Source organism: Denticeps clupeoides, chromosome 8 (genome assembly GCF_900700375.1).
Source record: "Denticeps clupeoides chromosome 8, fDenClu1.1, whole genome shotgun sequence".
In the NCBI taxonomy this organism is placed as follows: domain Eukaryota; kingdom Metazoa; phylum Chordata; class Actinopteri; order Clupeiformes; family Denticipitidae; genus Denticeps; species Denticeps clupeoides.
This window is the reverse complement of record NC_041714.1, coordinates 17,834,057-17,856,182: the sequence shown is the minus strand read 5'-3', so window position 1 is coordinate 17,856,182 and position 22,126 is coordinate 17,834,057. Positions and strand designations below refer to the sequence as shown.

Genomic DNA, 22,126 nt, shown 5'->3' with positions numbered 1-22,126 from the left:
ACACCGACATTTAATAATGAAGCTCTAGTGCAACATGTGTTGTTATTCAATAACGTGTTCTGCGTGACCAATAATTTCTCCTTTACAAGTTACAGTTGATCTATTCATGTAAATGAATGAACTGATGAACAATGCTTAGCGCATAGTGCCAGCTTGAAAATAGTACCCTATTATTTTTATTCTGAATTCTTCTAATATAGCATCTAAAACAAGCATGATTCTTGGCCTTCTTGAAAAAACACCATTATAGAGAACACAAACATCCCCAGAAGCTTAATATAAGTACAGCTGAATGTTCTGCCAGAAGTCATCAGTTCATAGACAACTCTGTTCAAATCCCTGTAGGAATGTCGTATCGGACAAGAAGCAGTCATGAAGGCTTGAGTGAATGGATAGCTCTAATCTATCCATACAGTGGCCCTTGAAGACCATCGATGTGCTACTATGTGCTACGAGTGTTCTTAAATGTTCTAAATCTTACTCTATAGCAGGATCCCAGAAGCAGTGCTGATTTCAACTGACACACTCTTTGCATAGAGGTGGTAGTAGCCTAGTGGGTAACACACTCGCCTATGAACCAGAAGACCAGGGTTTGAATCCCACTTACTACCATTGTGTCCCTGAGCAAGACACTTAACCCTGAGTTGCTCCAGGGGGGGACTGTCCCTGTAAATACTGACTTTAAGTCGCTCTGGATAAGGGCGTCTGGTAAATGTAAATGTACCGTCATCTGCTGTTTTGCTGGAGCCATCAGGAACAGAAGTCAGAATGTTTCCATTATTTCACTTTAATAGTAATACAATGGTGTAGACAATATCAACAATGCTTATAATATAAAAAAGCTTATTTGTGGCCAAGCAACAACAAAGCTTTTTGTCATTTTTCAGTACAAAAAAAAAAAAAACTAAGATACTCACCAAGAGCAGGTATGTCATATAGTGCCTGTATAGAGTGTGTATTCCATCCCATAAAACCTCATAAATGTGCATTATTTCATTCTCACAAAAATACGTTGGAGACATTAGACAATTACACATGTTACTCATTACTGTGACACTTTCCACAAATGTTGGAAACCATGTAGGATGACCTTGCTTTTTGCTTTGTAGTCCTGCATTGCCACAGTGAAGCTTTATAACAAAAGTGACTCAAGAAAATGAAAACATAACACATTAGGGAACTGATCCCAAAGTTTTTGGTCATAAAAAAAGAAAGATAATATTAAAATTGTGGTGTTCGAATGCAGTTTTTTTTCCCTTCCATAGAAACCCACACCAAATTCAACTTCTCTGTTGTTTACCATCCACATCTCAAGTTGAATTAGGCATGGTGGAACAGGGAAGTTGTACATGAGTCAGGTTCTTGAGGACTGGATTTGTAAAGATGATTTACAAATTGTTTTACAAAATTCTACATGTAATCCTGAAACGCTTAACCCATGAACGCTTTGCATAATTTATTACATAATGCATTCAAAGCCATAATGACAGCACTTCATTAAATTAATTGTTTAGGTTAAAACCCAAAACATACACCAGTAACTCTAGTCTGAACAATAAAGTGAGGAATGACATATAATGTGCAAAGCTTTGTTGTAATAATGCATAGCTGTATTGTAACTTCCCAAAACATTGTACATATCTCACATTCACAGTCTGATTAAAATCTTCTGCAGGCTTTCTGGAGGGCAAGTGTGGCGTAATGTGTATGAAGTCACTGCTGTCAGATGTGAGTGTAGAAACGGTCCCATTAGGAAAAAGCCACCAACAGGTGCCAGTATTTCACAGTTACATGGATTAAAACAAACATAGTCAAATATTAGACTATTTGTCTTTAAGAAGTGCTAATGACATTGGTTGTAAAGGCTCGTTAACCATTTTGGGGACATGTCAGAGTTGGTTATGAGGCAATAGGGTACATTTATTTGACTTATTTATTGACCTTATTTTATGATGTAATCTCAAATGCAATGTATGGTTCAAATGGAGTTCTTACCATGAACACAAAGGAATGTCATATAAATACATTTTTTTTTTATAAAAAAATAAAAATAAATACAGCTCAGGAGTGAGACCTACAAGGGAGTGACTATGCTCTACATTTAAAGTTCTGTGAATATTTAAGTGACTGAATATGAATACAAAATCAAACATAATGAGTTCACAAGCCGTGTCATGCTGTGTCTCTGGACTGCTTTTAAAGGGAAAGAATAAACAAACTTAATCTTGTCCTTCATTTGGTTTTGTCTGCCTTTGTAGAGTGCAGGGGTTAACAGTACACACACACACACACACACACAAACAACACGACAGAAGACTTGGCTCTTGCTTGAATGAATAAAAAAGGGGGTGGGTCAAAAACAATCGATGCAGCAAAATATCATGATGCATTATCCGTAAGCTGGTATTTGGGATTGGTGTACTTTTTATAGCAGATGTGATAAAACATTATGATATTTGTTGTGTGTGCGTGAAACAGAATTAACAAAGCCGCATAATCGTCAGAGGCACAAGTCGACATCCCGATAGAAGTCGTCAAGATGTGTTTTTGCTCCTCTTTCAGTTCTTGCCTCTTTTATTATTATTATTCACCGCAGTAATGTGGGGAGTACAGTGGAGTGCACGGAGTGGCAAGGTGAGGTAAACACATTTTCATGTTTCACTCCCTCTGAATTATTTTACCCCACTGCACCAATATTGTTATAATACATATATTGTTATATATATATGTAGAGTGTTTGAGGATGTATGAAGGACATTTTTTGATGATAAGCCCTAATTATATATATCACACACATACACTATATGTATGGTATATATTGTGGTATAATTTTTATCATGGGCAATGCATCACAGTAGCATAAAGTAGTGAATCGCTGGTCACTCAGTGATTCCCACCCCTAGTAAAAAGTGTTGATTATGGTCGTGGAGCTATTCATTAGTACCATTGGTAAATCTGGCCCTTGCCAATTAACCTGTATAAAGGCATATCAACTCAAAGAGTCTTTGTCCAGACAGCTTCTACTCAAAGTCTCAGCACATGTGTGCAGTGTGCAGCATAAGGCAACGCAAACAGGAGAAAACATTTTCTCATGTATGCAAGGATAATACTGTGACTGGTACTATATCAAAGGTGCAATGTGAGCATTTCTGTATGTACAACAATTAAAATGGTCAGTTGTCTTCATGTCCCATGTCCATGTTGCTCCATCTAGTAGAATGCTGTGATATTTACAACATTGGAGAATTGCATATTCACATAATTTTTTTGGTTTCTTTTTTCCAGTAATTCAAACATTCCTTAAAGCTCACTGTCAAAATAAGAGTTTTAACCTCTAGATGAACAATGCTAAAAAAATGCATAGCATGTTTAACTGTGCCTGGCTGTGACAACCTCATAAGGCATATTCTGTGTTATAACGTTCAATGAGCACTTAGTGCTGATAAGAGCACATCTATCTTGTGGAGTGGATTTAGACGACATCTACATCGAGCCCAGATTCTGCGATGAAGCATCAGGTGATGGTATATGGTGCTGGTTTGCTCTTTGTTATTCTAGGCTGGTTGAAGGTTACCAGTGCTCCAGCTGCAGATCCATGGCTGAGGTCAAATTGATGTCTGTCACATCCAGAAACTCACTGTTGAATATGCTTGGTCCAGGTAGAGGCATGGGGGTGTAGCCTGCAGCTGAGCTAGGTGGGGTCAACTCCAGCCACTCCATCGTCTCCCATGGTGACTCCGAAAATGTCATCCAAAGCCCTTGCCCATCACTGGGCACAGGGGAAACCTTGTTTGCCATGGGAGACAGTGGGGTGTCCATCAAGTCCCGATTGCAGACCACCTTGTCATCATGCTGAGTGCCACCAAAGCCTATGTTCACCTCCTCCAGATGGCCCTCCTCGCCACCTGTCCTGACCAGGCAGGCATCACCGGGCCGAGACATTGGGCTCAGCAGTGCCTCAAAGTGACAGTCCCCAGAGTTGCTTGTGTGCTCAAAGAGCAGCTGTGGTGATGACATGTGCTCATAGTGTCTGTGAAACTTGGAGACTGTTGGAAGGCTGCTGGTTCCACCCAGAGACACTGTAAGGTGAACCACAACTTTGGTTACAGAGGACCACTCATCCTGTATATGAGCTGGCATTTTGTGGAAGAGAAAGGACTGGAAGGACAGCATATGAGTTAGTTAGAGGCCTCTAAACTACCTGTCCACCAGTGTGTCTCTTGTTGTGTCTCTTTAGAAGTAATACATGACATTTTTATCATACTGTTCACAAACACACATGCAAAAACTCATTCCAATCCAGAAAATAAAACCAACATAAGAAAAAATTATATAATTTTGGCAACTATGAAAAGGGAACTACAACTTTGAAAAGTTGGTAAGTTTGGTAAAGAAGTCCTACCTCCACTCTCAATGAGGACTTCAAGAAGTTCATCCATCTGCTGGCTTCTAGACAATTGCTGGAAAGACAAAGAATTTTGGCACTTTTGTGAATTTGTGCTCTTGTCACTGACCATAAACATTTACTAACATTGAATAGCTAGCACCATCAATTAGAGGAAGGTTAAGAGCACAGCTGTGTGTAAGATAGACACCATCCCTCTTCTCACTTGTACAGGAATGACTGAGCAGTTAAATAAAATCCTTGGTGTAGTGTCTGGTGTTTGGGATAGTTAGACAGTAGCTCATGAGAGTATCTCATGTTTGGGATGGTTCAACATTAGCTATGGAGTAGTGTCTGGTGTTTGGAATGGTTAAATGATTAAATAGTAGCTCTGGGGTAGTGTCTGCGGTTTGGGGTGTTTACTAGCTCTGGAGAAGTGTCTAGTGTTTAGGATGGTTAGATAGTAGCTCTGGATTTGTGTCTAGTGTTTAAATTGGTTATATACTAGCTATGGAGTAGTGTCTGGTGTTTGGGATGGTAAGATAGTAGCTCTGGAGTATCTTATGGTGTTGGGATGGTTACTAGCTCTGGAGTACTGTCTGGTGTTTGGGATGGTTAAATAGTAGCTCTGGGGTAGTGTCTGCGGTTTGGGATGTTTACTAGCTCTGGAGTAGTGTCTAGTATTTAGGATGGTTAGATAGTAGCTCTGAATTTGTGTCTGGTGTTTAAATTGGTTATATACTAGCTCTGGAGTAGTGTGTGGTGTTTGGAATGGTTAGATACTAGCTCTGGTGTAGTGTCTGGTGTTTGGAATGGGTAGATAGTAGCTCTGGAGTAGTGTCTGGTCTTTGTAATGTTAAATAGTAGCTCTGGAGTAGTGTCTGGTGTTTGGAATGGTAGGATACTAGGTCTAAAGAATTGTCTGGTGTTTGGAATGCTATATAGTTGCTCTGGAGTTAGTGTCTGGTGTTTGGATTGGTTAGATACTAGCTCTGAAATAGTCTCTGGTGTTTGGAATGGTAGGGTACTAGGTCTGGAGTAGTATCTGGTGTTTGGAATGGTAGGATACTAGGTCTGGATTACTGTCTGGTGTTTAAAATGATTATATACTAGCTCTGGAAAAGTGTCTGGTGTTTGGAATGGTTAGATACTAGCTCTGGTGTAGTGTCTGGTGTTTGGAATGGGTAGATAGTAGCTCTGAAGTAGTGTCTGGTGTTTGGAATGGTTAGATACTAGCTCTGGTGTAGTGTCAGGTGTTTGGAATGGTTAGATAGTAGCTCTGAGCTTGTGTCTGGTGTTTGAAATGATTAGATACTAGCTCTGGAGTAATGTGTGGTGTTTGGACTGATTAGATACTAGCTCTGGAGTAGTGTCTGGTGTTTGGAATGGGTAGATAGTTGCTCTGGAATAGTATCTGGTGTTTGGAATGGTTAGATAATTGCTCTGGAATAGAGTCTAGTGTTTTGAATGGTTAAATACTAGCTCTGGAGTAGTGTCTGGTCTTTGTAATGTTAGATAGTAGCTCTGGAGTAGTGTCTGGTGTTTGGAATGGGTAGATAGTAGCTCTGAAGTAGTGTCTGGTGTTTGGAATGGATAGATACTAGCTCTGGTGTAGTGTCAGGTGTTTGGAAATGTTAGATAGTAGCTCTGAGGTTGTGTCTGGTGTTTGAAATGATTAGATACTAGCTCTGGAGTAATGTGTAGTGTTTGGACTGGTAAGATACTAGCTCTGGAGTAGTGTCTGGTGTTTGGAATGGGTAGATAGTTGCTCTGAAGTAGTGTTCTTGTGTTTTGGAATGGTTAGATAGTTACTCTGGAATAGTGCCTGGTGTTTGGAATGGTTAGATGGTAGCTCTGGAGTAGTGTCTGGTGTTTGGAATGGGTAGATAGTTGCTTTGGAATAGTATCTGGTGTTTGAAATATTTAGATAGTTGCTCTGGAATAGTAACTGGTGTTTTGTATGATTAGATACTAGCCCTGGAGTAGTGTCAGGGGTTTGAAATGGTTAGATAGTACCTCTGAAGTCGTGTCTGGTGTTTGGAACGGTTAGATAGTTGCTCTGGAAATGTGTCTGGTGTTTTGAATGGTTAGATACTAGCTCTGGTGTAGTGTCTGGTGTTTGGAATGGGTAGATAGTTGCTCTGGAATAGTGTCTGGTGTTTATAATGGGTAGATAGTTGCTCTGGAGTAGTGTCAGGTGTTTGGAATTATTAGATAGTAGCTTTGGAGAAGTGTCTGGTGTTTGGAATGTTAGATAGTTGCTCTGAAGTCATGTCTGGTGTTTTAAATGGTTAGATACTAGCTATGAAGTCAGGTCTGATGTTTGGAATGGTTAGATAGTAGCTCTGGAGCCATTTTGGCCAGTTAGATGGGTTCTGCAGTAGAGGCAGTTAGACAGCAGTTCTGAGTAGTGGTTTGATGAGTAGAAGCTGGTGTTTGGAGCTGTTAGAAAGCAGTTCTACACAAACAATGGCATTTTTTAAATCCAGTGGGCAATTATAGAAATCAATTTACAGAAAATAATATCAGTAAAGTATATCAGTCTTCATTTGAAGTTCCGCTCTTACTAAACGCTCTGTTGTAGTAGAAGCTCATGGTTCAACAAAAGTCTAACAGTAGTTTAAGAGCGGAAGCTGGTGCCAGGGAAATTAGACAGCATGGTATTTGCAGATTGGGTCCTAGTGAACCAAATTGTGGATTACAACGATAGAACTCCAAAAGCATTCATCTAAATCGCTCTGGGTTAGAGCGTCTGCCAGATGCTGCAAATGTAAATGTCTACACATGATGCTGATGGTCAAGGCAGTTAGACGTTGTATACCCATGGTCCAGGAGCAGCATCTGCCTTGAATGTAAATGTTTGCCAAATGCTGTAAATGGTGTTTGGGGAAGTTAGACAGTAGCTCTAAAGCATTTTTTCTGGCTGATAAATGGTGCAGTTCTAACAGCGGCTGAGGATCAGTGGCTGGTGTTTAAGGGCAGTATGGAGGCTGTTAACCGACGCAGTTAGATTGCAGGTCTGTGGTAGTGGCCGGTGGCAGCACTGTTAGACATCAGAGCTGCAGTAGCGGCTGGAGGCTGAAGCAGTTAGAGCAGTTACAGTAGCAGCTGGTGGCTGAGCACCTTAGATAATTCTGTCTGGGCAGTGGCATGTGGGCAGTTTGTACAGAAGCAGAGGTTACTTGGTTCTGGACTGTCTCTGGCACACTCTTTTACCTGCTTAACTGCATCCTCATAGCGGGGGGGCAGTTTATTCTCGGATGCAGTGGAATCTGAGCTACAGAACGCAGTGCCCTTGTGCCTGGGGGAGTGCGTAACTGCCATCTACATAAGGAAACAGGGTGAGATTTTAAACCAGTGAAGAAGAAAGAAAAAGACACTGAACTCTCACATGGTATGTGAGGTATTATTGAAGTGATGAAATGCCGGGAAATTGGTTTGATCTCCAAAGTAGTTCTATAATCCTCAGAGAGGCAGAGATGAACTGGCTAGTCAGTCATGAGTTTTTAACAGGATCTATATGATGTTTGACCTCAGAGTGAATATCCTGAGCTTGACGCTCACAAGATGCACTTGAGGATGAGGGTGAGGTTGAATTCTCACCTTGTGCTGCAGGGAGTGACTCTTGGTCTTAGCTGGACCTCGTTGGTTCTGGCCCACGTCCGCTGGGCTGCTGTAAACTGGCGGCAGGCCCCGGACCTCCGAGGGGTAGCAGATACTCATCGGTTGTATGGTCTTCTGCTGTAATTGAGGGGGGAGGGGGGGGGGATGACTGCGGAGCTAATGGGCAGCATCTGCAGGCTAAATGCTGGTAACGATTTGTTTGTTTATGGAATTGGAGTTTCCTGTGTTTTGGTGGTCTGTCAAGACCATAAAACAACGTTTTGGTGGAACATCTAAAATCTTGTTCAGATGCTGTCTACGTGGTGCCAAAAATGCTAAATCGGAAAGATTATGCAGCCTGGCCCTCAGCAAATCGGTTAGATTTGAAGACCCAATAAAAATAGTCAGATGCTCATTGGATTTGTGCACAACTGTCAGATTCACTAGTTCAAAATTCACTAGTCAAAATTCTTCTGCTTTTTAACCGAGATTGTATTTGTGATGTCCACTGATAACACTGAACAAGTGTTATTCTGAGAAAAGAAAAAAAGGAGGGGGAGGAGAGAGGTTCTTGCCAGATTGGGTGATCTTGATATTTAGATATTTTACGTAAAACCCGCTAGTGCGGAATAAGAACGAAATTGTTCATTTAGCAGGTCAAATTGTCACAACGATTAAATAATGTTTGGCCATTTTGGGTGTGTTTTGGCACATTTTTTGGCCCACATAGCTCAGCTATCTGACAACATTTTATGCGGTATTGTATGCATTGATGGGAGTAGTTAACTTTTACTATATTTGTGGAATGACGTGGACTGTGACTGCCTCAGTACCTGTGCACTGTGTGTCTGGGGCCCGGGGTGGGTGTCCCTGCCCAGGCTGGGGGACAGCAGGTAGGAGTGGCTGGGGGACGGGGGCAGGCTGTTCGCCTGAGGGCTGCTGGGTGCCTTGTTGCCGGGGGAGTCCTGAGGCGAGCACTGTGGGCTAAGGAACGCCGAGATGCCCGAAGGGTTCCCGGAGGAAGTCCCCACTCCAACATAGCTGCAGGGGCCGCCGCTCTTGAGTTGTTGGGAGGCCAGGGGGCAGCTGGAGGCCAGGGGCTCCTGCTTCACTACCACCCCACCCAAAAATTGTTGCATGTGGTTGGGAGGAGGCTGCAAGTGGGTTGGGGTGGATGGGGACAGAGAGGGGGCGTGGCTTTGGCCAGGGTCCTGTGGGCTGTGCTCACGTTTCCGTTTGTTGTGCAGCTGCATGCGGAGCTCTTCCACCTGCCGCTGTTCCTGGTGCAGCTTCCAGGTCAGCTCTTCAATCACCTTCTGCTTCTCCACCAACATCTTGTCTTTCTCTGCCTCCAGGCCCGTCCCTCTGGCTCCTCCCATCAGTCCCCCCTCCTCCAAGTTCAGTTGCCCTGGTGACGCCCGGAGCCCCAGCTGCGGTGATGACATGGTGACATCACTGAAGCTGTCAGCCAGACTACCACTGACCGACAACTCAGAAGATGCTGGTGAGATGGGCGGAGTGGAGCTACTGCAGTAGGGGTAGTAGCTGCCCTGGCACATTGTGTTCGATGAGCTTGGCGATTGGTATGACAACGAGCCCGAGGCAGGAGCATCAGCAGAGATGGAGTCCCTGAACGGTCGCAGTCGCTCAATCAGGGTGGTCTTGGTTCCAGACACAGGAAGACCCCGGATTCTTAACTGCTGGCGCAGCTCGGACACCTGGACAATTAGAGCAAGTGAAGGTCATCACAGGTCACATTAACTGAACGCAGTTTACACCAAAATCTGATCCAGACACCGGGGTGATAGTAGCCTAGCAGGTAAGACACTCGCCTATGAAGTCCCTAAAAAAAAGTGATAGTGATGAGATTGAGAGTGAGGGAGAATGAGACGTCCATACTTTAAGGTCATCCAGGTTGGCCGGCAGGGGTCCAGGCCTGGCCGGAGCTCCGCTGGGTGGGCTGCAGTAGGAACCCTTCACAGGAGAGGAAGACACACTGCTCCCTGCACTGCATGAAGGCGGGGGCTCGCTGGACGGCCTTGGAGGTGGGAGCACATGTACAGGGTCAGGTGGAAAACAAGAGAAATTAGGAAACAATACAGGTCTGTGTTCACACAGAAGATCCTATACTAATGAGTATGTTGATTTCACTCTTAATTATTAAAAAAAAATGTTGAAAATAGAATTATCTATTGCCTCTCTGGTTACCTTGCTTTTATATAGTTGCATAAGGGGGCGCACCATACACATTTTCTCTCATCTGCCCCTTGAGAGCGCATTAAAGTCTGTAGTCACATTTTAAGTTGTAAAAAACTGGTAAACACATTTAATGCATTTTATATTTTTTAGTGTTTACTCATCAAGCCAGTTTGATCCTCCTATCATTCGTAACTGTCTTATGCTCTTTACTTCTTCATAGGTTTTCTACAGTGTTTCTTTTCTCATATGGCACTTAAAAAATGGGAAAACTGCAAAGTTGTCCCAACTTCACACCCATGTAGCTTTTAGAAGGGGTGCAATATGGTTAGTCTTCGGACAACTCATTAATTTGATTTTAATAAACCAATGTGGGACGCACTTGTTCACTGGTGGCTGAAGCAAAGGCTGGTAGTTGAAGGTCTGCGCCTGCCGGTGCTGCTGGGAATGCTGGGAGCTCTGGGAATGCTGGGAGTGCTGCTGGTGTTTCTGCTGGCTGAGGATCTGCAGCTGCAGGAAGAGCTGCTGTTGCTGAAGGAGCCGGGCGTAGGCAGAGTCCATGGGTGGTGGAGACTTCTCCACCTTCTGGTCCGGCGGGATGTACTGGTGATACTTGAGCTTCTTCACCTTGGGCTTGATGTCTTTGGGCTTCTTGTGTCGGTTTTTCTCTGACGTTTTTGATGACTTTTCGTTTGTTGGAAAGAGAATTTTAATTTCATTTAATAAATTGAATAAAATTTTCTGTAATTTTAATTTCTAAACTTTGGAAGCATTTGGTTGTACGCTAAAACTAATTCACATGTAACCTATTAGTCAGCTATAAGAGATGTAACCCTAGGGTAATAATGTGTAAAATTGTCAGTGCTGCATATGCATTGTTTAGAGAAATTGGTGAGAAAACCTTAATGACATAAATGACACGATTTGGTAAGAATATGAACATATTCCTCTCATTTTTTTTGCACATTTTTCTCCACATGAGGTAAGTCGGCCTGTGTTATGTGCTTTTATCAGCAGCAGAATATCTCACTGGCCTACGTATATACTGGCCTACGACAGTTCATAAACGGGCTCAGGCTAATCTACAAATTTGCTTATTGAATGTGTTTCAGAATGCATGAATTCGTCTCACTTTGATAATTGCCGGGACAGGTACGGGTGGCACGGTCTGGTTGCTGTCAGACAACGTCTCCTCTGGGCTTTGATTGGCAAAATCCCTACTCTGGGCTGCCTAAAAAGCCAATGGAAACAAAACACTCATGATAAACTAATTTAATGAAAAGTATTTCCTGAAAAGAAAGAAAATTGGTCCATTTATTATTCTCCATTTCCTGTAACGTACTGTGCTGCGCTACGTCCACCTCAAACTCTATCTCTAACTTTGAAAGGAGTTGACCTACAGTGTCACTGTCTATGAGTGTGTGTGTGTGTGTGTGTGGTGGATAAAGGCTGCAGGTGTGTTTTGGCACCGGGAGGGCACGTGACTGAACCCTCTCGTGCCGTGACAGGGCTGCACTGAAAAAAACCCCCCCAAAAACTCTGTGTCCTCTCCACTCTGAGGGCAGGACGTTGGCATCCAGCAGTTCGGAGCTGCCAAACACCCGCCAGACACAGAGCACCAGTGCGCACGAAACTGTGCAGATCCCGGACATACCAGCACTCGCCACCAGGGGCAGTTTGCACGGGCGTGTCCATGTACTGACACCCAAGTCCGCAGAGATCTGGCACCTGACACACGAATACGCATCTGAAAACGCATTCGCCTCACACTCTTATCCCGAGCAGCGGAGCTGGGTTCAGTCGCCAGGCGCGATCATCCAGTGACCTTGTGGGTCAGACGGCTAATCCTGTCACCTTTGGTGCCCACTAGGCAATTTGCCATTTTACTGTGTGTTTCGAAAGCCCTCATTCAATTCATTGTCCTTATTTAGTAACAGGTCAAATAAAATTTCATTTCCAACATTAGACTTACACTAAGAGTGTCTTATATGGGGTGGAATATCTGACGAGAAAGCTACAGACACATCTCTGTAGGCATGTCTGTTCTTATATCAGCAAATATTATCATCAAATGTAGGATAGTGAGCATAGAAAATTAAAGTCTTGATCCACAGATATTATTACACTGATAAAACCCTAGGGCCTCACAGAAATGTAGAAGAAAATGTATGTGTGTGTGTATGTGTGTGTGTGGCTGTTACTGACCTGTTTGTGTGTGATGAATGCAGGGGACAACTTTTGTTCAGCGTGAGGGCCGGCAGACCCTTGTGACTCGTCACTGTGGGCATGGTCTGGGGACATACTGTCGCTGCTGCTGTCGTCCTCATAGACATATGAGTCCTCAGATTTCTCCAGTGCCCCATGACTCACTGCACACACACACACACACACACACACACTTTAATGAAAGAGTTCCACAGACTGAGCAAACAGGTGTCTGTGTGTGGTACTGGTAGAAGGGGGGCTGTTTCTGTAAGTAAACGCGTGTGTGTATTTTAGGGAGCTGAGACTCATGTAGTGTCTGGTCATGTGACCTGTCACAACAGCAGCCCTGGTTTCCGTCAGGAGCACCCCATGGCTTTACCAGCAGCCGTGTGTGTGTGTGTGTGTGTGTGTCACATCGAGCAGAGCATTATTTTTTCCACCTGCTGATGCCCCAAATGTCTGCCGTAGAGCCCAGTGTATCAGATATTTGACGTCTGTACCCTTCAGACCCAGATACCAGGACTCGACCCCTGCCCGTCCCCCTGTCACTTTCAGTCCAGACGGGGGGGGGACACACTGCGGGACAGCACACAGCTGGGGAGCCCCGCCTCATACCTCCGTAGGTGGTGCAACGGAGCCACATAAATCACGTGGAGTCCAAACATGCGAAGGGGAGGGTGCGTTTGATGTGGAGACGGGCCGGGCCGTCCACAGCTGCTGTTTGTCTCAGTGAAACACGTCCCTCTCGGTGCAGGGAAAATGTAAACCGACGGACGGACCTTGCGAGGACTGCCGCAGCACACGACGCTGGATATTTGCTTTGAGGACGTACATAAACACGCGCCCGAGGCGACGGGGAGGGGCCACGCCGCGGGGCAGTGGCCGTGCGCACGCCGAGCCTAACGGCCTCCTAAATCAGGCGGCGTTAAGGAAATGTCGGAGAAAGGCGTGCAGGAATCCGCTCGCATAGTTCTCTGAGGGCCCTTCTCTGATCGAAAGAAGGATGAACGCACTGGATGCGAAAGCGCATACTTCCACAGACAGAAACGATTTATCCCTCACCTTTATTATGCTGCCCTGGCTCTCCGATAAACAGGACTCGGCGCGAGGAAGGTAGCGGTAGCTACGTCGACCATTTCGGAGTAGCACACAATGGCTGCAAAACGATGATGTTATGCAATGAATAGCGTGTTCTTGGTTTGTGTCCTGTATGTCCTCCTTTTGTAATGGTCTGAAATATGTCGCAGTTTCACAGTTTCAGTTCGAGGGTTAATAGGAACGCCGTAGGCTGCCTCCCAGGTAGACGTTTCACCAGAAAGGGGGGGGGGCACTGGCAGTGGTACCTTTCAAAGCTGCCTCTTTGACACTCGAATCGACCGGAATGATGTTCTTCTCCACCAGCTCCATGGGGCCCGGCCTCAGGGCGATCTTCTCGTTGAGGTCGTCGGCCAGCCGCGCTCGTTTCAGTCTCATCTGGTCGTCCTCGCTGTCTGCGTCTGCGCGGCGACCAAAACAGCGGTAATCTTGGTTAAACCCCCGCGCGCGCTTTAAGTAAACGGTTATTGTGTGCGCGTCCAAGCTGAGGCGTGCCGCCACAAACACGTCAGTCCCCGCGGCCGAGGATGCGTCCTGCGGACCACTCTGCGTGCATGCACCGTGAAGTCACCTCAAGTTCACTTCGTAGGCAACCGCCGATGTTCTTCACGGGCCTGAGCGCTGAATACGGAGTATGGAGTAATGGCACAAATGGTGGCCATTTCTGAATATTTTTAGAGTCAGAGCTCTTCGTGAAGCTTTGACAGCCTGGATACAGGCAAGCCCAACATATTGATATTTGATTTTTTGGTTGGTTAAGAAGCTGACAGTCAACCCGCCTGCAGTGTATGACAGATTCAGTTTTAACAGGTCTCGCTGCTCAGTAATTCTATGTGTTAAATTGGGGGGGGGGGAAAGGCAGCGTAGGATGAGAAAATGCTTCCTCGGCCCTCATTCTCAACAAGCTGTTTGTTGGAAAAAAGGGTAAAACTCAGAACTGGCAGCACTGAAAACGTAATATCAGAAGATTTAATTGCCCATAGTTACCGTAGGTGGAACCAAATATTCAGTGTGTACAGATGATGTATATACATAGTATATACATAGTGTTTACACTGTAAACACTGTAAGTTATTAGAATACCTATTATAATTTCTACTCGAATAAAGATATTTTTTTTTTTGTTTTTACTGTCCTTACCTTGTAAAACATGCATGTTGGCCAAGTCAGACTTCTCTGGTCTATTCCTGTTTTTGTCTTTTAAGCAATCGCCAGTCTGGGAAAAAAAAACAATTACACCAAATCAAATGACAAATCTAGTGCGCGTTTTCCTGGTTAGCGTATCCTTTATAGAAGTTCCAACATTTTGAAATGCACGATGTTATAACGCAGATATCTTTAAATGTTAACATTACTTATGCAAAAGGGATCCAGGCTATTTGGAGATAATGGATCACAATTTTCTCTTTCTCCCTCGGAAAAAATTCCTGGCTTGCACTACAATCGACCTGGTAGACGGAGGAGCTCAGATATGAGTTTGACTGAGCCCCCTTACTCAAGCCTGGCCCATGAATCTTTCAGCAAGGGTGGATTCGTTCTGACAGAGTGTGTCCCGAACCTTGGAGCGCTGAGGACCTTTCCCCTGCTCGTGGAGTGCAGCTGGGTTCTTCAGGGCTGGAAAAACAAATAAAACGGAGCTGGATTAAAGGCATTCAGAGCACACCGTAATTACATACTGCGGACACTCTCTGTCCCTCAGCACGTAACGCAATTCAGCGTATAGCTATGCCTGGCTTCCAGAAACACTTGTTGAGACATGGCATATTTGGATTCGCTGTGTGTGTGTGTGTGTGTGTGTCTGATGAGGGTGGTTGCTAATCACTGATCCCACTGAACACCTGTCACTTATAGAATCCAGAGCAGGTCGGTGGACATAATGCTGATAGCACAGCTCCTACTTGAGCCAACTCACACTGATCAGTGTTAATCCCTAATCTAACGATGATCAGTGTGTTCTGACAAATTGAAGTTGATTTTGAAAAAAAATATATATATATTGCATTTTAAAAATAATAATGAAGCTAATCTTCCTTTCTAATGACCCTTGTATAAATGAAATAGTCGACAACAAAAAAGATGGCCCAGCCCGAGTTTATAGTTTTTAGCCTTTTATCTGTGGCTCCTTGCTGACTGACGGGAGGGGGGCGGGACTCTGTGTCTGGGCTCCATCCTCTGACACACTCGCCCTGTTATCTTCATGCCCATTCACTTCTGCTGAACAGCCCACTGTGGCACAGACGCCACTCAACAGCCCGGCTAAAAATACCGCGGCGAGAAAACGCGAGATACTCAGCGGCGGCGCAGACTGCATTGCTGTGCCGCTGAATGGAGTAATCTTCACCAGTCTTTCACATGCACACCCAACAATATGCATTTCCACCGGCATGTTGTCATACACAGGTGCTTTCAAGTCCAACTAGAGTCATAAACCACTGCTGGGCATTACCGTGTAACTGATTAAATCAATTATACAAACGGTTAATCGGTTTCTTGTCTTTTAAGCCAAATTCCAAGTGGATGCAATCTTACAGGACTAATACAACTGGTTCTGAATTCTTCCACAGGTCTGATCTGCACCCACCGCAGTCTCATTTTCATGATCGTACGAGACTAAACTACGACGGTTTTACAACAGTAAAGTTCTACAGGCAACGATTTCAGGAACCGTTGCCCCAAGTTGTCTTGCTCGGAGACTGCAGTGCATGGAAATCCCAGGAGGTCAGCAGCCAAATGATGTGCTACAACCATCCTGTCTGGCACCAACAATCATTCTTCCAATAATTTGGTGTCATTCGTATACACCAATTTTACAAATAGCCCTGACATTAAACAGAAGCCAAAACCCATGCATCAAAATGACATTTAGAGTGATCGTTTAACGGTTAGACACCTCACCGTGCTGTCAGTGGATCGCAGCCTGTTATTGGACCTTGTTGTTTTTTTAATTTTTTATTTATTAAATGTATCCATAATGACTGATGGCAGAAACGGGTTCTCCTCGTAACACAGGAGCAACAGCCAATCATGTGTCCGGCGCAAGAGAGCTCAGGCTGCGGTCACATTTTACTGGGGTTACCACATACAGTTAAATAAATATTAACATTACCCAATCCAGAACAGAGCCCTGTAAATGAAGAGTGGAACGTTAAGATAAATAAAAATGAGGCTGCTCTCTTCAGCCATTAAATGAATATTTCCATGCACATCATAATGAATGCAAACAGAGCACCAGTGACTATTGCCACTTGACCGTGGCCTCTGGAGATGTGGAGATGAAAGACAATTTGCCTCCTGTGACCACCGACTACCCAGGGGGATCATTTATGGCGAAAAGACTGAAGACTGCATTTTAAAAGCAACGTGGTGGCAATGCTCCTTGAACATCTCCACCTACGCTAACTCCAGCCAAGTGAACTCAATCTGAGGGTACTGAGGTACCATGAAGGAACCTACGGTTGTCCTACACAGTGTCATGCCACGTGTAGCTTTGAGTGTACACAAGGGTGGCTACCAAGTTTTTATTATTTAACTTGTACTCTACCAGTTGAATGAAAAGCATCTGGAACTCACTTGGTCAGTCTCCTGTAATCCTCATGCGTTCCACCAATGCTAACTCAAAACAGGTGGAAGAAACGCTTTCAGTTAGCATGGTAGTTTTAAAAATTTGCAGTTAGAGTCCACTGAACAACTGAGTTTCGGGTGTCCGTCACCATCTACACAGGGGAAGATGGAGATTTGTTCTGCAGATTGTGCATGCTGTATTTCTGCACCAGTGCTAACATTTTGAATTAGACTGTATCTACTCTGGTGAAAGTGAAAAAGTGAAAGTGAAACACTGCAGCACAGCACACGGTGACACACCAAAACGAGCCCTCTGCATTTAACCATCACCCTTGGTGAGCGGTGGGCAGCCACGAAAGTTGCCCTGGGAGAAGTGTGTGGGGACGGTGCTTCACTCAGTGGGATCTGAACCCGCAACCTTCCTGTTATGGGTCTGCTTCTTTACCCGCTAGGCCACCACTGATTATTAAAGGTGTGGTAATTGGGTGGTAGTAGGATTGGGGTGGCATTAGATTAGTGGGTATCACACTCGCCTATGAGCCAGAAGACCCAGGTTCAAATCCCACTTACTACCATTGTGTCCCTGAGAAAGACACTTAACCCTAAGTTGCTCCAGGGGGGGACTGTCCCTGTAACAACTGATTGTAAGTCGCTCTGGATAAGGGCGTCTGATAAATGCTGTAAATGTAAATGTACATGGTAATAATGGCCAGAAGACCCAGAAAAGAGACTTTGCATGTAGTGGTATTAGGATATTAACGCCGAACACGTTCTTTATTTAAAACATGTTGACAGTGTTAGTATGCACGTTGACCCTGTTCTTCTGAGCTGTAAGTGTATTTGAGTGTCTGGTGGACATGCTTCAGTCACAATGAGGAACCTCTGAATATCAACGTGACAAATCAGCTCATGTAAATCTGCAGACCTGAGGTCAGTGTGTTCACGGCAGTTTAAATGCTGTCACATGGATCGCTTTTCACTGGGACTCGGTGGCCTTGCTGTGACCATTTTATCATAAGTAAGTAACTGTGTCTCACCGGCAAAACACCAAGTGCACCCATTTGTCATGTATCAGCCCAGGCTTTACAGTATGCCATGCCCCACAATGCTCTGCTTCAGCCAAAAGGTGGAGCTAGTCATCCAATGGGAGGAGCTACTCACGAGGCATGGTTCCCTGGTCGGCCAGCTGCTCCCGAGACCTTCGCTGCTGAAGCCTCAACTGGAGGACTGTAGGTGGTGGACAGGTGGGGGTGGGGTGGGAGAGACGGGAAAGAGATAAAACTGAGATGCTGTGTGTGTGTGTGTATGTGCACATTTGTGTCAGCCATGAAGTGGATGCATCAAAGAAACAAAGAAAAAATGAAAGAGAGGATATAAACAATATATGTTTGAAGTAGGCTGTTGGTGGACACTAATCGGTCATGGCAATCAAGCAAAACCTTCCTCCATTGTGTGGTCTTCTATGGTGTGTGTGTTCAGGGATAGTCATAAATGTTAAAATGTGATGCTAACTAAAAGACTGATAGGCCCAACCTGATGTTTATTTCTTATTGTTCTTAATTAAACACATTTAAATACACAATCTCTACATTATCAGGCCTCAACTTTCTCTGAACTTTATTTACTTGTCAGGATTCATTAAAAACATTTAGATTCTAGCGTGCTGAGTGACATTTCCTTATTAATAACCATTATCTTATGCTATATGATAATCATTCATGCTCGCTGTTTATATATCATAATATTTAAATATAACACGTGATATGTGCCACAATATTCTCTCATCAAAACCATTAAACAAGCATACGATCAAGAGATTTTATTACTTGTCTGTGTCATATTAACCTAAATATGATGATAATAGAGTTAATAGAGATAATAGAGTTGATCTGTCTCTGTGCCTACATATTTAAATGTCTATAAACTCAGCTAAGATGTAACCCAGGATCCTCTTAATGCACTCAACGTATAATTACTACCCATTTTATACAAGTGATAGAAAAATTAATCAAACGATGATGTTTATAACTTATTAAAACAGCATTCACAAAAGTAACAGCCTAAAACCTGAGGAATAGGTGAAGAGAGTTTACTGAGTATACCGACATTGTTACCTATCACATTGGCCCTATCACATCTAAACACTCCTACACACTACAATGTCCCGGCTGGTTCTACTTAATCTATTTATTCTGATTTATTCAGTAATAGCAAGAAGACAGTTCGTTGGAACAATGTATTAATGCAAACGTTTAATAAACCTGACATTAATGTTACAGCAAGGTCGCCTTGCTTACCTTTTGTGTGCGACATGAGGCTGGTTGACCAGCTAGTTTGACCAGTTTTAACTCTCAAACCCGTGTGGGGCAGAATGTGGTTTGCATGTGTTTGCATTTGTTTTTGCAACCAGGATTCGAAGCCGAGCGAAGCAGCGGGATAACGTATCCCTCCCCAGCGGGATCATGCATTATCCCGTCGCACGTCTGCCTGGACCAGACTTTAAAGAGCCGATGCTGCCGCTCCCCGGCTCCTAGCGGGGGGAGCGAAATCCCACCAGGGCCGACTGCCCTCAGTAAGAGCCACCGCGGCTTTTAAAGACCCGGCGGATTGCATATCACTTGTGGCAATTGGAACCAGGCGAGCGGCGTTAAGGGCTTAAAATAGCTCCACCAGTTGTCTTGAGGGTGAACGCCGGCCCGCTCCGCACCCAGCTGGGCTGATCAAAGGCAATTAACCACGACTGTCCAAATATTATGCTTGCGCTTCTGACGCGGTGGAAGTTAAAAGGGGGCTTTGGCGTTGCGATCTTCGGCGGAGGCTGCCCAGCCGTGAGAAAGAGTGCCTCGGGGGCCTGGCCTGACCGATTCGCTCGGCCGTTACCGGGCCTTCGAAAGCGAGCAGGGTCCGTGACTCCGACAACTGCGCGAGGCTGCTGCCCTGTCCCTCCGGACACTTTATTTCCGCTGCCCGGCCCTCAGCATAGAAGCATGCGTGTCGTTATGCCAAACATGCCAGCTCGGTGCGAACAGCTCACCTCTTCCCATGACCACGGCCCGGGAGCGGGGTTACGTAATAGCGACGCAAACGGGCCGGTTTGCAGGAAGGGCATGCCCAGCTTCCCAGCCCCCCGAAGGAATGAGTGGGACCTGTCCACTGGGACCCTGTGATCCCTATCGCACAGCTCCCAGACTTCCCAGCCCCCACGCTGTCAGCCAAACGACCAAACAAACGGCCGGACAGATGTAGCCGCTGCTCTAGACCGGACGAAGGGGAAAGTCGATGCGGCCGGAATGGTCCCATTCCAACAAGGTGAAAATCTGCGCGCACACAGTAACTGTTCTCTCAGAAAGGTGGCAGCATTGGCATGCATAATCCATACACACACACACACACACACACACACACACTCAGGTCTGATGCGTGTCACCCTGTCAGGAGACGTCAGGGAGGACGTCAGGTTGGGCTGAGGGAACGACGGCATCTCAGTGGGCCAGAGGTTAAACGGACCTTCAGGAGGAGCCACTCCAGACTGTCAGTAGCAGGTGAAGTCCGGAGTTTGACAATGTCCTGCTGTAGCCGCATGACCTTTACAATTTAACAACGTCCTCAGATGTCCAGCTCTGTTTACGCTTTTTGATCTACTGATGCAGCCGCAAAAACATGTACGGTAATAATTCCCAATAAAGTATAATTTCACCAATGAACCAGGATCTGAAGCACAGTATTAAAGTACTTTTGTGACAACGCGGTGACGTACCTGAACGGAACTTGCTGCGAATCAGTACTGAGTGCTCAGAGCCAAGGAGAGTCATAATGCCAGGACAGCGTTGTCAGCCTTGCGGGAAAGCAGAGGGACGCGCTCACGTCTCACATCCTCCACTGGAACCGGCGCATTGTCGGAACGCTCCACAGGAGCGGGGGGAGCGGGGCGAGCGTTCCTGCCGGAGCTCAGAGGGACTCTGGCTGCTGACTGCTCTCCATGAGAGAGAAGTCAGACCCCCCTCGCAGGGAGGGGCCAAACTCTGAGGGGTTCGGTCATACACTCCCCCTGCTCTCAGTTGACAAACACACACACACACACAAATCCGGGTGGTAGTAGCCTAGTGGGTAACACACTCGCCGTAACCAGAAGACCCAGGTTCAAACCCCACTTACTACCATTGTGTCCCTGAGCAAGACACTTAACCCTGAGTGTCTCCAGGGGGGACTGTCCCTGTAACTACTTTTTTTTTTAAGGCGCTCTGGATAAGGGGCGTCTGATTAATGCTGTAAATGTAAATGTAATGTGACCACACAGACCTCACACACACACACACACATAGAAATATGTGCTCCATCACACACTTACACACACAACTCTGTATAAATACTCACATGTACACACGATCTCTCACTCACGTACACTGTCCTCGTTGTAGGCATTTTCAACATCTTTTAAAAGCGACATGTGTTGCTGGTTGTGGTTGTTATCTTATCTGAAGTACAGGATCCTGCAGTCCGAACACAGGCCCTGTTTCCTCTGGCTCCCCCACAGAATGACCGAGCTCGCACACACAGGGACACACACTGGCTCTGCGACTCTGAAACTGCATTTCCATCTTACCCCGCCGGCGTGGATCTCGCCTCGCCCAGCTCCTCTAATCCCAGTGATGTGCAAATGCGCCGTCATTCATATTCTCGCCCAAAAACCAGCATTGCCAGATCTTAAAAATTTACATTGAAATTAGTACAGCTCATCATCAGATAAAATCTATTAACAGGATTTAACTAATAGCTCATTAAAACGCCGCATGGTGTGTGCACGGTGAGTTTTTCACGCTCTCTCTGAGTCAGAGTGGGTTTCCTCTGGGATATATGTATATTCGCGACTCTGAATAGTCTGTAGGTGTGTGTGTGTGTGTGTGTGTGTGTGAATGGTATTTATGCGACCCTGCCATGGGCTGGCATCTCGCCCTGGGTGAGTCCCCGCCCTGCGGCCAGTGTCCCAGGACTAATCCGTTCAGGACAGTGAGCGAGGGAGTGAATAAGAGTAATTACTCATTAACTGTGATTTCATGTGCTTTTTTTAACAAAAAAAAAACA

General features: G+C 45.1%; 1 protein-coding gene across 4 annotated transcripts; it reads right to left on the bottom strand.

Moving 5' to 3' along the window:
* Positions 1-868: 868 nt before the first annotated feature.
* Positions 869-20,992, bottom strand: LOC114796156 (myocardin-like). 4 transcript variants are annotated; one of them, XM_028990101.1, is made up of 14 exons: positions 20,802-20,992; positions 18,206-18,271; positions 15,042-15,097; positions 14,624-14,699; positions 13,732-13,884; positions 12,389-12,552; positions 11,316-11,414; positions 10,566-10,867; positions 9,887-10,025; positions 8,821-9,705; positions 7,988-8,122; positions 7,601-7,708; positions 4,403-4,460; positions 869-4,079 (listed from the first exon to the last, which is right to left on the bottom strand). In XM_028990101.1, the coding sequence occupies exons 1-14, from the start codon at positions 20,854-20,856 to the stop codon at positions 3,571-3,573; spliced, it is 2,805 nt and encodes a 934-aa protein (XP_028845934.1). In that variant the 5' UTR covers positions 20,857-20,992; the 3' UTR covers positions 869-3,570. The 4 variants fall into 4 exon arrangements, with proteins under 4 accessions (XP_028845934.1, XP_028845935.1, XP_028845933.1 ...); XM_028990100.1 differs by having other exon boundaries at positions 870-4,079; positions 7,988-8,125; XM_028990102.1 differs by lacking the exon at positions 11,316-11,414 and having other exon boundaries at positions 7,988-8,125.
* Positions 20,993-22,126: the final 1,134 nt, after the last annotated feature.

Bases quoted from the DNA above. Each gene is read 5' to 3' on its own strand.
- LOC114796156 (XM_028990100.1), bottom strand. From the start codon at position 20,856: ATGACTCTCCTTGGCTCTGAGCACTCAGTACTGATTCGCAGCAAGTTC. The intron at 18,272-20,801 runs GTACGTCACCGC...CACCACCTACAG, and splicing joins TCGCAGCAAGTTCCGTTCAG to TCCTCCAGTTGAGGCTTCAG. The intron at 11,415-12,388 runs GTCAGTAACAGC...TTGGCTTTTTAG, and splicing joins CATTCATCACACACAAACAG to GCAGCCCAGAGTAGGGATTT.